General features: G+C 40.5%; 1 protein-coding gene across 3 annotated transcripts; it reads left to right on the top strand.

Annotated features, from left to right (window-relative positions):
- Positions 1-3,631: 3,631 nt before the first annotated feature.
- LOC122975210 (ecto-ADP-ribosyltransferase 4-like) lies at positions 3,632-9,009 on the top strand. Of its 3 annotated transcripts, none has more exons than XM_044343522.1 (4): positions 3,632-4,076; positions 4,429-4,520; positions 5,050-5,130; positions 7,818-9,005. In XM_044343522.1, the coding sequence occupies exons 2-4, from the start codon at positions 4,449-4,451 to the stop codon at positions 8,532-8,534; spliced, it is 870 nt and encodes a 289-aa protein (XP_044199457.1). In that variant the 5' UTR covers positions 3,632-4,076; positions 4,429-4,448; the 3' UTR covers positions 8,535-9,005. The 3 variants fall into 3 exon arrangements, with proteins under 3 accessions (XP_044199457.1, XP_044199459.1, XP_044199458.1); XM_044343524.1 differs by lacking the exon at positions 7,818-9,005 and adding an exon at positions 6,389-6,765 and having other exon boundaries at positions 3,680-4,076; XM_044343523.1 differs by lacking the exons at positions 3,632-4,076; positions 4,429-4,520; positions 5,050-5,130 and adding an exon at positions 6,864-7,077 and having other exon boundaries at positions 7,818-9,009.
- The last annotated feature ends 5,928 nt before the right edge of the window (positions 9,010-14,937 follow it).

The raw sequence follows: 14,937 nt of genomic DNA, 5'->3' as shown, positions 1-14,937 counted from the left end.
TACTACCACTACTAATACTTCTATAGCTGTGGTCCAGATTGACACTTGCATTAGATTTTGGAGTCCATCAGAACCAGCTAACACTAGTATCATAATGAGTACAGCTTTTCTTCATTAACCTATTATACTAGTGTAGGGAGAGGGCAAAGGTCAAGACTGCATTCTCCGCAGCCAACACCAAGTGTGAGAAGATCTGAACAGATGTTTGCTTTACTTCACAGACTGAAAAACCACTCGAGATCTGAAACTTAACGACATGAGCATGTGGTTCATGTGGTTCATGTTGATGGAAACTGCTGCTTGAGTGTTGCTTGGTGCATTGTAGAACTTTTAGCTTTGTCAGTCAGAGGTGTTGCTTAAGTAAGTTGTCTTTATATAGATACTAAACCTTTAAGTGGTGTTTGGGTCAAATTGACTCATTTCTAATTTTTAACAAAAAAAATTATACAAGGATATCATTTATCAACCTGAAACTTTATGGCCCACGTCTACCACTACAGTTACTGCAGTATTCTCGTCCCAGAATAACAACAATCATAACAATAACAATAACAGCAGCAATAATCATCAGCAAATTGGCTAGTCATGAATTCTTTCCCCAGTATTTCGATATCTTGTATATTGGGGAGTTTTTAAGGAATATCGCAACCAATTCTCCAGCTAAAATAGATAATAAAGGACTAATCGGGCATCCCTGCTGAATTCCCCATTTAATTGGGAATCTTTTTGAAGAGCCTCTGCCCAGTCTTCACAGATTCATCAGTGCATCGCTTCATTAACCTCATCAGCCTTATAAATCTCAGAAGTCATCAGCCTCCAGCAGAGTCTGGACTCCATGGGGGGATTTATCTTGCTGCTGCTCAGGACTGATGTCCCTCGATTCAGAATCTGTCTGTAGAGTCGCAGCACCAAAGACTTTTGACACAGTAACACTCAATCATCAACATCTTCTGTATAATAAACAATTATTTTTGCTTCATTCACTTGTCTCTTCTGATTGAAATGCTATTTTTTATGGTTATTGTTTACATCATTGTTCACACCATTGTTTACACCATGGGGCGGAGCAGGGTAATCAGCTTGGTGAAGCATGTCTACAGAAGAGAAGTTTTAAAGGGTATGTGTAAAGTTTTTGTGTTTATTTGTGTTTTATTGTCTGTGTCATGTTGTTTTATGTTCTATGTCATGGATCTCTACGGGGGTTTGCCCTGATTTTGAAGCAGCTATATGTCATGTAAAAATTAAAATAAAAAAGTATAAATGGTACCAAAGAAGCTTATAAAAACTCTATCAAATAAATTTACCATTTGTACCTGGAATATCAATGGACTAAAAGGTGCTAAAAAACATAAAGTTCTTGGTCATTAAAAAAAATGTATTGAGACATTGTTTTTGTTCGAGAGCTTCATTTTGAACCCCAGAAATATAATATCTCAAGAGACATGCTACAATCCCCCACACATTTATGTCCTTCATACAATGTTCAGGTCAATTTGACCCACATACACAAAGGGGGGGCCACTACTACTACTACTACTACTACAACTACTACTACTACTTCTACAGCTGTGGTCCAGACTGACACTTGCATTAGATTTTGGAGTCCATCAGAACCAGCTAACACTAGTATCATAATGAGTACAGCTTTTCTTCATTAACCTATTATACTAGTGTAGGGAGAGGGCAAAGGTCAAGACTGCATTCTCCGCAGCCAACACCAAGTGTGAGAAGATCTGAACGGATGTTTGCTTTACTTCACAGACTGAAAAACCACTTGAGATCTGAAACTTAACGACATGAGCATGTGGTTCATGTGGTTCATGTTGATGGAAACTGCTGCTTGAGTGTTGCTTGGTGCATTGTAGAATTTTTAGCTTTGTCAGTCAGAGGTGTTGCTTAAGTAAGTTGTCTTTATATAGATACTAAACCTTTAAGTGGTGTTTGGGTCAAATTGACTCATTTCTAATTTTTAACAAAAAAAATTATACAAGGATATCTGGGCTACTACTACTGTTACTGCAGTATTCTCATCCCTGCAGGGCTACTACTACTGTTACTGCAGTATTCTCGTCCCTGCAGGGCTACTACTACTGTTACTGCAGTATTCTCGTCCCTGCAGGGCTACTACTACTGTTACTGCAGTATTCTCATCCCTGCAGGTCTACTACTACTGTTACTGCAGTATTCTCGTCCCTGCAGGGCTACTACTACTGTTACTGCAGTATTCTCATCCCAGAATAACAACAATCATAACAATAACAATAACAGCAGCAGTAAGAATAGCCGGGGAAGGACACGGCCTGCAATCCAGGGTTTCCTGCAAGATGAGAAAGCACAAAAAACTCTGGGGAAGAAGCCAAGTTAGTAACATGCATTAATGGTACATGAATGCATACAGATGGAGAGGAGGAGGAGGAGAGAGGAGCTCAGTGCATCATGGGAAGTCCCCCAGCAGTCTAGGCCTATAGCAGCATAACTAAGGGCTGATCCAAGGCGAGCCTGGTCGGCCCTAACTATAAGCTTTATCAAAAAGGAAAGTTTTAAGCCTACTCTTAAACATAGAGAGGGTGTCTGCACCCCGGACCCAATCTGGAAGATAGTTCCACAGGAGAGGAGCCTGATAGCTGAAGGCTCTGCCTCCCATTCTACTTTTAATGACTGTAGGAACCACCAGTAAGCTGCATACTGGGAGCGCAGTGTTCTAGTGGGATAATACGGTACTATGAGTTCTTTAAGATATCATGGTGTCTGACCATTAAGGGCTTTGTAAGTTAGGAGAAGGATTTTAAATTCTATTCTAAATTTTGCAGGAAGCCAATGCAGCAAAGCTAAAATGGGAGAAATATGATCTCTTTTTCTAGTTTTCGTCAGAACACGTGCAGCTGCATTCTGGACCAGCTGGAGAGTCTTTAGAGACTTGTTAGGGCAGCCTGATAATAAGGAATTGCAATAATCCAGCCTAGAAGTAACAAATGCGTGGACTAGTTTTTCTGCATCTTTTAGGGACAGGATGTGCCTGATTTTTGCGATATTACGTAAGTGAAAAAAGGCAGTCCTTGAAATTTGATTTATGTGGGAGTTAAAGGACATATCCTGATCAAAGATAACTTCCAGATTCCTTACGGTGGTGCTGGAGGCCAGGGTAATCCCATCCAGAGCAGCTATATCATTAGATAATGTGTTTCTAAGGTGTTTAGGGCCAAGCACAATAACTTCAGTTTTATCTGAATTTAGTAGCAGAAAATTGCAGGTCATCCAGGTCTTTATGTCGTTAAGGCATGCTTGGAGTTTGTTTAACTGATTGGTTTCATCTGGCTTCATTGATAAATATAATTGGGTATCATCTGCATAACAATGAAAGTTTATGGAGTGTTTCCTAATAATATTACCTAAAGGAAGCATATACAAGGTCAATAGAATTGGTCCAAGAACTGAACCTTGTGGAACTCCGTGTCTAACTTTTGCCTTCATGGAGGATTCATCATTAACATGTACAAACTGAAATCGGTCTGATAAATAGGACTTAAACCAGCTTAATGCAGTTCCTTTAATGCCAATTAAATGTTCCAGTCTCTGCAAAAGGATTTGATGGTCAATTGTGTCGATTGCGGCACTAAGATCTAACAGGACAAGTATGGAGACAAATCCTTTGTCCGATGTAGTTAGGAGGTCATTCGTGACTTTCACCAGTGCTGTTTCTGTGCTATGATGCTAGATGGTGTCTGTCAGTCAAAAGTAACTAAAGGTCACTTGTGGCGACTGAATTTAAGACCTGTACTGTGTTTTTCTTGGGAGGACAACTGCATTCTACATAAGTTGTAGCAAATCTGTAGAGTTGTGAACAATTTCAACTCTACATTCATTTTATTTACGCCTTCATTTGCAGTTTTTTACAAAAGCGGAACAGAGAAGATGAGATATAGTGATAGAAGGGAGGGGAGGTTCCACGTAGAGAGTTTCTGTGAAATGGTGACCACAGAAAGTTCGTCTCGTCTCTGACAGACTATAAAACCTCTGCAGTCTGACTCTCTGCTCTTCCTGCCTCCTCAGCATCTCAGAGCAAGTGTTCAACACAGGTAAAAACTCTTTAACACACTAACGATGAAATACTTTCAAATATGAAGATCAGGATTTTACACCAGATTCACTTAATAATAACTGAACCTAATAGATGTCTTCATTTATCAATGTATTGAGTTCATTATTATGCAATAACATTATGTTTTAATGTTTTTACAAATTCTATGTATTTGTGTGTCACTATGGTGACAAGCTGTGGCTTTGTGGTGAGCTGTGTGTCTATGGTATTTATAAAAAGAGACGACCATGAGTCCTGTAGAAATATTAAGGACCTGCTGTCTAACCAAACCTTTTGACCAGCAGTCAGCATGTCACACTTCTTTATTTGTGTATGTTCACGTTGTACAGCTGTTTTCCTGACTGCAGAGATGGCAGTGCCCTGCACAATCATCATGGCTGCTACAGTACTTACAGCCCTTATGCCACCCATCTATTGTTTGGTGAGTAACACATTCTGCTAACAGTGAGGGACATTTTTACATTTACTTTCCACTCCAACATCATGTGTGACAGATCTGTAGACACATCAGAAAAAGTCCTGACAATAACGAGACATGTGCTGTGTGTTTTCTGATTGATGAAACAACATCTGAAGTGTAACTTCATGTTGTGGTAAAAAAAAAACCACAAGACGCTTTTTTCAAATTCAGAGCTCCAGCGTTGAAGAGCGTCTAGAGATGAAGCGTTCCCACCTGATCATTGGAGGAGTTCTAGTCCTACTTGCTGCTTTAAGACTTTCAGTCCTTGTCTGGTGGTTTAACATTAATATTAACATTATTTATTGTAATTTCTCATCATTCACATACATTGAAACTAAATGTATCCTCTGCATTTAACCCAACCTACACTCACACACTAGGAGCAGCTACAGTGCAGCGCCCGGGGATCAACTCCAGGTCTTTTTGCCAGTTTCTTGGTCAGGATCTCTGACAGGAGTATTAACCCTAACATACATGTCTTTGATGGTAGGAGGAAACCAGAGAACCCAGCAGAGACCCACGCAGACACGGGGAGAACATGCAAACTCCACGCAGGGACCTGCCCATTGTGGTGAGTAAAACATTCTGCTAACAGTGAGGGACATTTTTACATTTACTTTCCACTCCAACATCATGTGTGACAGATCTGTAGACACATCAGAAAAAGTCCTGACAATAACGAGACATGTGTGTAAAGTGTTCCCATCTAGCCTAAGAATTTCTCATCACTCACATACATTGAAACTAAATGTATCCTCTGCATTTAATCCAACCTACACTCACACACTAGGAGCAGCTACAGTGCAGCGCCCGGGGATCAACTCCAGGTCTTTTTGCCAGTTTCTTGGTCAGGAACTCTGACAGGAGTATTAACCCTAACATACTATGGCAAGCCGTTTTAACATTTAATAGCTAGACTGGATATTTATTGCAGATATATATAATTTGATTCTTCATAGTCAAAATGAACATTTCAGATATCCACAATTAATTCTTCTTAGGAGAAATGACGTCACTTTTGCCATTCGTGTGTATTGGGCTTTCAATTTCAGAAATCCACAATTACATTCTGGATATCTAGAATAAACATTCTGGATATCTGCAATACAATTCTTACCAGTCATAACTGAAGTCGGCATTTGCTTTCAGTGAAAAAAGAAAAATCCCGCCAAAAGTGGTCACTAGATGTCGCACTACGCATGTCCTGAACTCAGAGGTGATTGTTACTGAGTGATGATCAGATCAAACTATCAAACTAGGCAGCGCTGATCAAATATGAATCATGATTCTGTTTCTGCGTTGCCTATTTCTCACCTCAAATGTTTTCAGAAACATATTTTACTTACTGTTTAGCTGTACAGTGAGATTATTTGTAGCGCGACCGCCATGTTGTCCAAACTGTAATTTTGGATATCGGAAATTCAAAGCCCAATACACACGAATGGCAAAAGTGACGTCATTTCTCCTAGGAAGAATGAATTGTGGATATCAGAAATGTTCATTTTGACTAGGAAGAACTGAATTACAGATATCTGCAATAAATATCCAGCTATTAAATGTTAAAATGGCGACTTTTACTTTTTAAAGATTTTTTGATACCTTAAATATATTTTTGACTAGTTCAATCATAGTTGTAGATATCTTGAAAGACAATTTGTTCTAGTAAGAATGTTATTCTGTATATCTTTAATTACCATTCTGACTAGTGAAATACTATTTTGACTAGCAAAAATGCTATTCTGGATATCTAAAATGTAATTACAGATAGGAGTGTGGTTTGATTAAATGTTAAAACAGTTTGCCATAAACATACATGTCTTTGATGGTAGGAGGAAACCAGAGAACCCAGCAGAGACCCACGTAGACACGGGGAGAACATGGAAACTCCACGCAGAGACCTGCCCATTGTGGTGAGTAACACATTCTGCTAACAGTGAGGGACATTTTTACATTTACTTTCCACTCCAACATCATGTGTGACAGATCTGTAGACACATCAGAAAAAGTCCTGACAATAACGAGACATGTGCTGTGTGTTTTCTGATTGATGAAACAACATCTGAAGTGTAAATTCATGTTGTGGTAGAAAAACCACAAGAAGCTTTTTTCAAAGTCAGAGCTCCAGCGTTGAAGAGCGTCTAGAGATGAAGCGTTCCCACCTGATCATTGGAGGAGTTCTAGTCCTACTTGCTGCTTTAAGACTTTCAGTCCTTGTCTGGTGGTTCAAGATTAATATTAACATTTATTTATTGTAATTTCTCAGCACTCACATACATTGAAACGAAATGTATCCTCTGCATTTAACCCAACCTACACTCACACACTAGGAGCAGCTACAGTGCAGCGCCCGGGGATCAACTCCAGGTCTTTTTGCCAGTTTCTTGGTCAGGAGCTCTGACAGGAGTATTAACCCTAACATACATGTCTTTGATGGTAGGAGGAAACCAGAGAACCCAGCAGAGACCCACGTAGACACGGGGAGAACATGGAAACTCCACGCAGGGACCTGCCCATTGTGGTGAGTAACACATTCTGCTAACAGTCTTAAGCTTCAGTTTTATTGTCTTTATACAACAGAGGATTGATCAGTCAAACCTGTTGAGTGTATTGAAAGTTAAGGTTTGTATGTAACCAACTTGTGAGTGGACGGTATCATCTTGTTTTATTCCATGAAGTCAAGTTGGTTGTCAGCTCAGTTCCAGCCCTGTCTCCTACTAAATGTCTTTACATACTAGGAAATAGTTTTCCCATTGTGGTAACAAACGTAATGGCTGCTTGAATGATGTTTGAGAGCAGAGCTGTAGAGGAGGATAAACACACAGAAACACTGTTAAACCAGCGCTCAAAGTGCAGAGTTCACATCCTCAGTCCTGTGTGTTCAGTGTTTGGTTACAGTTAGTGAAAGATGCTGCTTTCACTTCAATGTTCATAAACTTTCTCTCTGTATTAAACAGAGACCAGGATCTTTCTCTGACCTGAACCAGGTGCCATAAACCACAGTCATAAAAACCTAAATATTGCTGTGTCACTACCAGCTGATATCAGACTGCAAAACAATAAAACATGTTATCAGTCAACGTTTTATTGACACGTTCAGTATCAACATTTTCTCATCATGTTGACAGAAAACATCATTCAGACTGCATTACGTTTCCTTCAACCTGTATTTACTGCTGCACTTTATATAAGTTGGTTTGAATAAACCATAAAACCTTTGTTGTGTAACATCACCTGTTCCTTCCTTCTTCTGCCCTCCAGAACTCCGGCCCATTTCCACTGAACATAGGTTGTGATGCTGTTGATGACATGTATGATGGCTGCACCAAGGAAATGGAGGAGAAGGTCAACAGCACATATTTCAAAAAAGAGGTTAAAAATTTTTTTTTTAAAGAAGCCTGGAAAAATGCAGAAAATTGTTCAAACAAACACAAAGACCCAGAGGATGAGGCTCTCACCAAGAACCACATGAAGGCAATCTGTGCTTATACATCTGACGACATTTATAATGAATTCAATCAAGCAGTCCGGACTGGTAGTAAATTCTATGGCAGCTCCTTCCAATTCCATTCTTTACATTACTGGCTGACTACTGCCATACAAATCCTGAATAGAAACCAAAAAAAACAAGACTGTCAGACTACTTATAGAAAAACCGATAAGGAATTCACTGGCAAAGTTAAACACATAATACGGTTTGGTGCGTTTGCCTCCAGCTCTAAAAGAACAAACCTTAAAGATTTTGGTAACAAGACCTGCTTTGAAATTAAGACCTGTTCAGGAGCTTACCTGAAGAATTATTCAACCTTTGAAAGAATTGAGGAAGAGGTGCTTATCCCCCCCTATGAAACATTCAAGATAACCAACATTACTGAAGGTCGGGGTAATCCACAAGGTCTACATGATTGTGAGAAGGTCTTTTTTTTGAAGAGTGTAGGTGAGGTGAGCAACCTAAACTGCAAAGCTGCAAAAAAATGAGAGAGCAGAGTTTTCTTCTACTGATGGAGAAAATGCAATAAAACGAGTTTTGTTCTGTAAACGTCATAAATCAATCAATAAATCTATAAATCTCTACAACGGCTGTACTGAAGTCAATCATTTTGCATCACAACATCATCTATTACTGTGTACAGTATCAGATGTAGGAGCATCTGTGCTGTTTTGATTCTACTCAATATTCTCATAACTGACCAAATAAAGAATGTTAACACGTGTGCAGCGTCAACAACAAATAAACAAACACAAACAGTCAGAAACTCATTCAGTCATGTTGATGTTGATGGAAAGTTTCCAGCAGCTGTTTGACGTCCTGCAGACTGACTGCAGCAGCTCAGACGCATCAGATGGAAATAAAAGGCTTCATGATGTAAACTGTGAGATTATTTTTCTGTTCTGTATGTTTTCATCATCTCCTCCCAACAAACACAGGAGGATTTAAAAAAATAAAAAAATATTTAGACTGTTTTTCTCCAATCGACCTTCCTGAACTAACTAACTAAATCTTTCTCTCTCGATCCAACTGGTTGGTTGATGGTTTCAGCTTCTGTGGAATAAAAGATGCAAGGATCCACTTCAAATTTAAATCTTTTGTGAAGAAAATCATTAACAGGATATATTGCTGGTACTATTTTAAAATGTGTTTCTTTGACTTTAGGAGCAACAGGACATGATAAATGAAAATAAATAGACTGTTTCCTTAATGGGTCCTCTATCTTATCTCATATAGAGCATGAGTTCAAATCTCTGAGATGTTTTTGTTTAAATATCAAACTAATTTTTCTGTTATCACATCTTTTATCCAACAAATTGACATCATCAGCTTTTAAAGAAGGCAAAGACGGTGTAATGGAAGAGAAACAAACTGCTTTGTATCATTCAGAGTAAAGGAACAGGAACTGCTTTACAGATTCTGTCATTTCCTTCTCTTGAAATAGTAATTTTGTTCTTACTGGTAAACTCATCAAAGGATAATAAGAGTCCATCTGAATCCAGTAAATCATGTTGAATGTTAAACCTTTGTTAACTATTCAGCTATAAATTTCTATTTATGACAATAACTCCATTATTGTTCCACAATAAGGAATTTTTTGTGATGAAAAGTTGCTGGTAAAAATCATTTTTCCATAATGTAGTGCCTGTTTGTGGAAGTTTTACAGGAATTTCAGACACTTCAAATCAATCCCTCCAACCTTATTAAATATTTATTAGGGATATGGTACCATACAGGCTAAATGTTTTCTGCATAAATAATGAGTTTTGATTCTTCATATAAACTAAAAATTATGGAGTTAGATGACTTTATCACTTTTGGTGAAGTGGACAGAGAATGGCAAGGGTAGATAAACCTTGATAAACCTTCAGCTTTAGACAAAATAATTCAACCCAACATTGATAAATCAGAGCCAGTGATTTAAAGACTTGAACAGCTTTCAACCTCAATAACATTTAAATCTTTTCTGCTATGCATTTATTTTGTTTCTACTAAACCGAGGTGTTTTACCTCTTCTTTAACTGGGATATTGGATGTGCTACTCAGATCACTGCTATGAACAGCCACAACTTCACATTTTCTAAGGTTCAAAGTCAGACATGATGCTTGATGCTGATGGAGTAAAGATTGATCTTGTCAGTTGCTTTTTTAACCATATTCTTGTTTTTTAAAAATAGTGCTGTATCGTCAGCAAATTGGCTAGTCATGAATTCTTTCCCCAGTATTTCGATATCTTGTATATTGGGGAGTTTTTAAGGAACATCGCAATCAATTCTCCAGCTAAAATAGATAATAAAGGACTAGTCGGACATCCCTGCGGAATTCCCCATTTAATCGGGAATCTTTTTGAAGAGCCACTGCCCAGTCTTCGCAGATTCATCAGTGCATCGCTTCATTAACCTCATCAGCTTTATAAATCTCAGAAGTCATCAGCCTCCAGCAGAGTCTGGACTCCATGGGGGGATTTATCTTGCTACTGCTCAGGACTGATGTCCCTCGATTCAGAATCTGTCTGTAGAGTCGCAGCACCAAAGACTTTTGACACAGTAACACTCAATAATCAACATCTTCTGTATAATAAACAATTATTTTTGCTTCATTCACTTGTCTCCCCTGATTGAAATGCTATTTTTTATGGCTATTGTTTACACCATTGTTTACACCATGGGGCAGAGCAGGGTAATCAGCTTGGTGAAGCATGTCTACAGAAGAGAAGTTTTAAAGGGTATGTGTAAAGTTTTTGTGTTTATTTGTGTTTTATTGTCTGTGTCATGTTGTTTTATGTTCTGTGTCATGGATCTCTACGGGGGTTTGCCCTGATTTTGAAGCAGCTATATACTATATATATATATATATACTATAGATATATATATACTACTACTACCACTACTAATACTTCTACAGCTGTGGTCCAGATTGACACTTGCATTAGATTTTGGAGTCCATCAGAACCAGCTAACACTAGTATCATAATGAGTACAGCTTTTCTTCATTAACCTATTATACTAGTGTAGGGAGAGGGCAAAGGTCAAGACTGCATTCTCCGCAGCCAACACCAAGTGTGAGAAGATCTGAACAGATGTTTGCTTTACTTCACAGACTGAAAAACCACTCGAGATCTGAAACTTAACGACATGAGCATGTGGTTCATGTGGTTCATGTTGATGGAAACTGCTGCTTGAGTGTTGCTTGGTGCATTGTAGAACTTTTAGCTTTGTCAGTCAAAGGTGTTGCTTAAGTAAGTTGTCTTTATATAGATACTAAACCTTTAAGTGGTGTTTGGGTCAAATTGACTCATTTCTAATTTTTAACATAAAAAATTATACAACGATATCTGGGCTACTACTACTGTTACTGCAGTATTCTCGTCCCTGCAGGTCTACTACTACTGTTACTGCAGTATTCTCGTCCCTGCAGGTCTACTACTACTGTTACTGCAGTATTCTCATCCCTGCAGGTCTACTTCTACTGTTACTGCAGTATTCTCGTCCCTGCAGGGCTACTACTACTGTTACTGCAGTATTCTCGTCCCTGCAGGTCTACTACTACTGTTACTGCAGTATTCTCATCCCTGCAGGTCTACTTCTACTGTTACTGCAGTATTCTCATCCCTGCAGGTCTACTTCTACTGTTACTGCAGTATTCTCATCCCTGCAGAGCTACTACTACTGTTACTGCAGTATTCTCGTCCCTGCAGGTCTACTGCTACAGTTACTGCAGTATTCTCATCCCTGCAGGTCTACTACTACTGTTACTGCAGTATTCTTGTCCCTGCAGGTCTACTACTACTGTTACTGCAGTATTCTCGTCCCTGCAGGTCTTCTACTACTTTTACTGCAGTATTCTCATCCCTGCAGGTCTACTACTACTGTTACTGCAGTATTCTTGTCCCTGCAGGTCTACTACTACTGTTACTGCAGTATTCTCGTCCCTGCAGGTCTACTACTACTGTTACTGCAGTATTCTCGTCCCTGCAGAGCTACTACTACAGTTACTGCAGTATTCTCATCCCTGCAGGTCTACTACTACTGTTACTGCAGTATTCTTGTCCCTGCAGGTCTACTACTACTGTTACTGCAGTATTCTCGTCCCTGCAGGTCTTCTACTACTTTTACTGCAGTATTCTCATTCCTGCAGGTCTACTACTACTGTTACTGCAGTATTCTTGTCCCTGCAGGTCTACTACTACTGTTACTGCAGTATTCTCGTCCCTGCAGGGCTACTACTACTGTTACTGCAGTATTCTCGTCCCTGCAGAGCTACTACTACAGTTACTGCAGTATTCTCATCCCTGCAGGTCTACTACTACTGTTACTGCAGTATTCTCGTCCCTGCAGGTCTACTACTACTGTTACTGCAGTATTCTCGTCCCTGCAGGTCTACTACTACTGTTACTGCAGTATTCTCGTCCCTGCAGGGCTACTACTACTGTTACTGCAGTATTCTCATCCCTGCAGGGCTACTACTACTGTTACTGCAGTATTCTCGTCCCTGCAGGTCTACTACTACTGTTACTGCAGTATTCTCATCCCTGCAGGTCTACTACTACTGTTACTGCAGTATTCTCGTCCCTGCAGGTCTACTACTACTGTTACTGCAGTATTCTCGTCTCTGCAGAGCTACTACTACTGTTGCTGCAGTATTCTCGTCCCTGCAGGTCTACTACTACTGTTACTGCAGTATTCTCGTCCCTGCAGGTCTACTACTACTGTTACTGCAGTATTCTTGTCCCTGCAGGGCTACTACTACAGTTACTGCAGTATTCTCGTCCCTGCAGGGCTACTACTACTGTTACTGCAGTATTCTCGTCCCTGCAGGTCTACTACTACTGTTACTGCAGTATTCTTGTCCCTGCAGGTCTACTACTACTGTTACTGCAGTATTATCATCCCTGCAGGTCTACTACTACTGTTACTGCAGTATTCTTGTCCCTGCAGGTCTACTACTACTGTTACTGCAGTATTCTTGTCCCTGCAGGGCTACTACTACAGTTACTGCAGTGTTCTCGTCCCTGCAGGTCTACTACTACTGTTACTGCAGTATTCTCGTCCCTGCAGGTCTACTACTACAGTTACTGCAGTATTCTTGTCCCTGCAGGGCTACTACTACAGTTACTGCAGTGTTCTCGTCCCTGCAGGTCTACTACTACTGTTACTGCAGTATTCTTGTCCCTGCAGGTCTACTACTACAGTTACTGCAGTGTTCTCGTCCCTGCAGGTCTACTACTACTGTTACTGCAGTATTCTTGTCCCTGCAGGGCTACTACTACAGTTACTGCAGTGTTCTCGTCCCTGCAGGTCTACTACTACTGTTACTGCAGTATTCTCGTCCCTGCAGGTCTACTACTACTGTTACTGCAGTATTCTCGTCCCTGCAGGTCTACTACTACTGTTACTGCAGTATTCTTGTCCCTGCAGGGCTACTACTACTGTTACTGCAGTATTCTCGTCCCTGCAGGTCTACTACTACTGTTACTGCAGTATTCTTGTCCCTGCAGGTCTACTACTACTGTTACTGCAGTATTATCATCCCTGCAGGTCTACTACTACTGTTACTGCAGTATTCTTGTCCCTGCAGGTCTACTACTACTGTTACTGCAGTATTCTTGTCCCTGCAGGGCTACTACTACAGTTACTGCAGTGTTCTCGTCCCTGCAGGTCTACTACTACTGTTACTGCAGTATTCTCGTCCCTGCAGGTCTACTACTACAGTTACTACAGTATTCTCGTCCCTGCAGGTCTACTACTACTGTTACTGCAGTATTCTCGTCCCTGCAGGTCTACTACTACAGTTACTGCAGTGTTCTCGTCCCTGCAGGTCTACTACTACTGTTACTGCAGTATTCTTGTCCCTGCAGGTCTACTACTACAGTTACTGCAGTGTTCTCGTCCCTGCAGGTCTACTACTACTGTTACTGCAGTATTCTTGTCCCTGCAGGGCTACTACTACAGTTACTGCAGTGTTCTCGTCCCTGCAGGTCTACTACTACTGTTACTGCAGTATTCTCGTCCCTGCAGGTCTACTACTACTGTTACTGCAGTATTCTCGTCCCTGCAGGTCTACTACTACTGTTACTGCAGTATTCTTGTCCCTGCAGGGCTACTACTACTGTTACTGCAGTATTCTCGTCCCTGCAGGTCTACTACTACTGTTACTGCAGTATTCTTGTCCCTGCAGGTCTACTACTACTGTTACTGCAGTATTATCATCCCTGCAGGTCTACTACTACTGTTACTGCAGTATTCTTGTCCCTGCAGGTCTACTACTACTGTTACTGCAGTATTCTTGTCCCTGCAGGGCTACTACTACAGTTACTGCAGTGTTCTCGTCCCTGCAGGTCTACTACTACTGTTACTGCAGTATTCTCGTCCCTGCAGGTCTACTACTACAGTTACTGCAGTATTCTTGTCCCTGCAGGGCTACTACTACAGTTACTGCAGTGTTCTCGTCCCTGCAGGTCTACTACTACTGTTACTGCAGTATTCTTGTCCCTGCAGGTCTACTACTACAGTTACTGCAGTGTTCTCGTCCCTGCAGGTCTACTACTACTGTTACTGCAGTATTCTTGTCCCTGCAGGGCTACTACTACAGTTACTGCAGTGTTCTCGTCCCTGCAGGTCTACTACTACTGTTACTGCAGTATTCTCGTCCCTGCAGGTCTACTACTACTGTTACTGCAGTATTCTCGTCCCTGCAGGTCTACTACTACTGTTACTGCAGTATTCTTGTCCCTGCAGGGCTACTACTACAGTTACTGCAGTATTCTCGTCCCTGCCGGTCTACTCCTACTGTTACTGCAGTATTCTCGTCCCTGCAGGGCTGCTACTACAGTTACTGCAGTATTCTTGTCCCTGCAGGTGTACTACTACTGTTACTGCAGTATTCTTGTCC

Source organism: Thunnus albacares, chromosome 23 (assembly GCF_914725855.1).
Source record: "Thunnus albacares chromosome 23, fThuAlb1.1, whole genome shotgun sequence".
Lineage (NCBI taxonomy): Eukaryota > Metazoa > Chordata > Actinopteri > Scombriformes > Scombridae > Thunnus > Thunnus albacares.
The sequence above is the reverse complement of the archived record's forward strand: the minus strand, read 5'-3'. Positions and strand labels throughout refer to the sequence as shown.

Excerpts from the sequence above, each read along its gene's own strand:
- LOC122975210 (XM_044343522.1), top strand. The coding sequence starts at position 4,449 with ATGGCAGTGCCCTGCACAATCATCATGGCTGCTACAGTACTTACAGCC. Across the intron at positions 4,521-5,049 it reads TGCCACCCATCTATTGTTTG|GAGGAAACCAGAGAACCCAG; the intron begins GTGAGTAACACA and ends CTTTGATGGTAG. Across the intron at positions 5,131-7,817 it reads GCAGGGACCTGCCCATTGTG|AACTCCGGCCCATTTCCACT; the intron begins GTGAGTAAAACA and ends TCTGCCCTCCAG.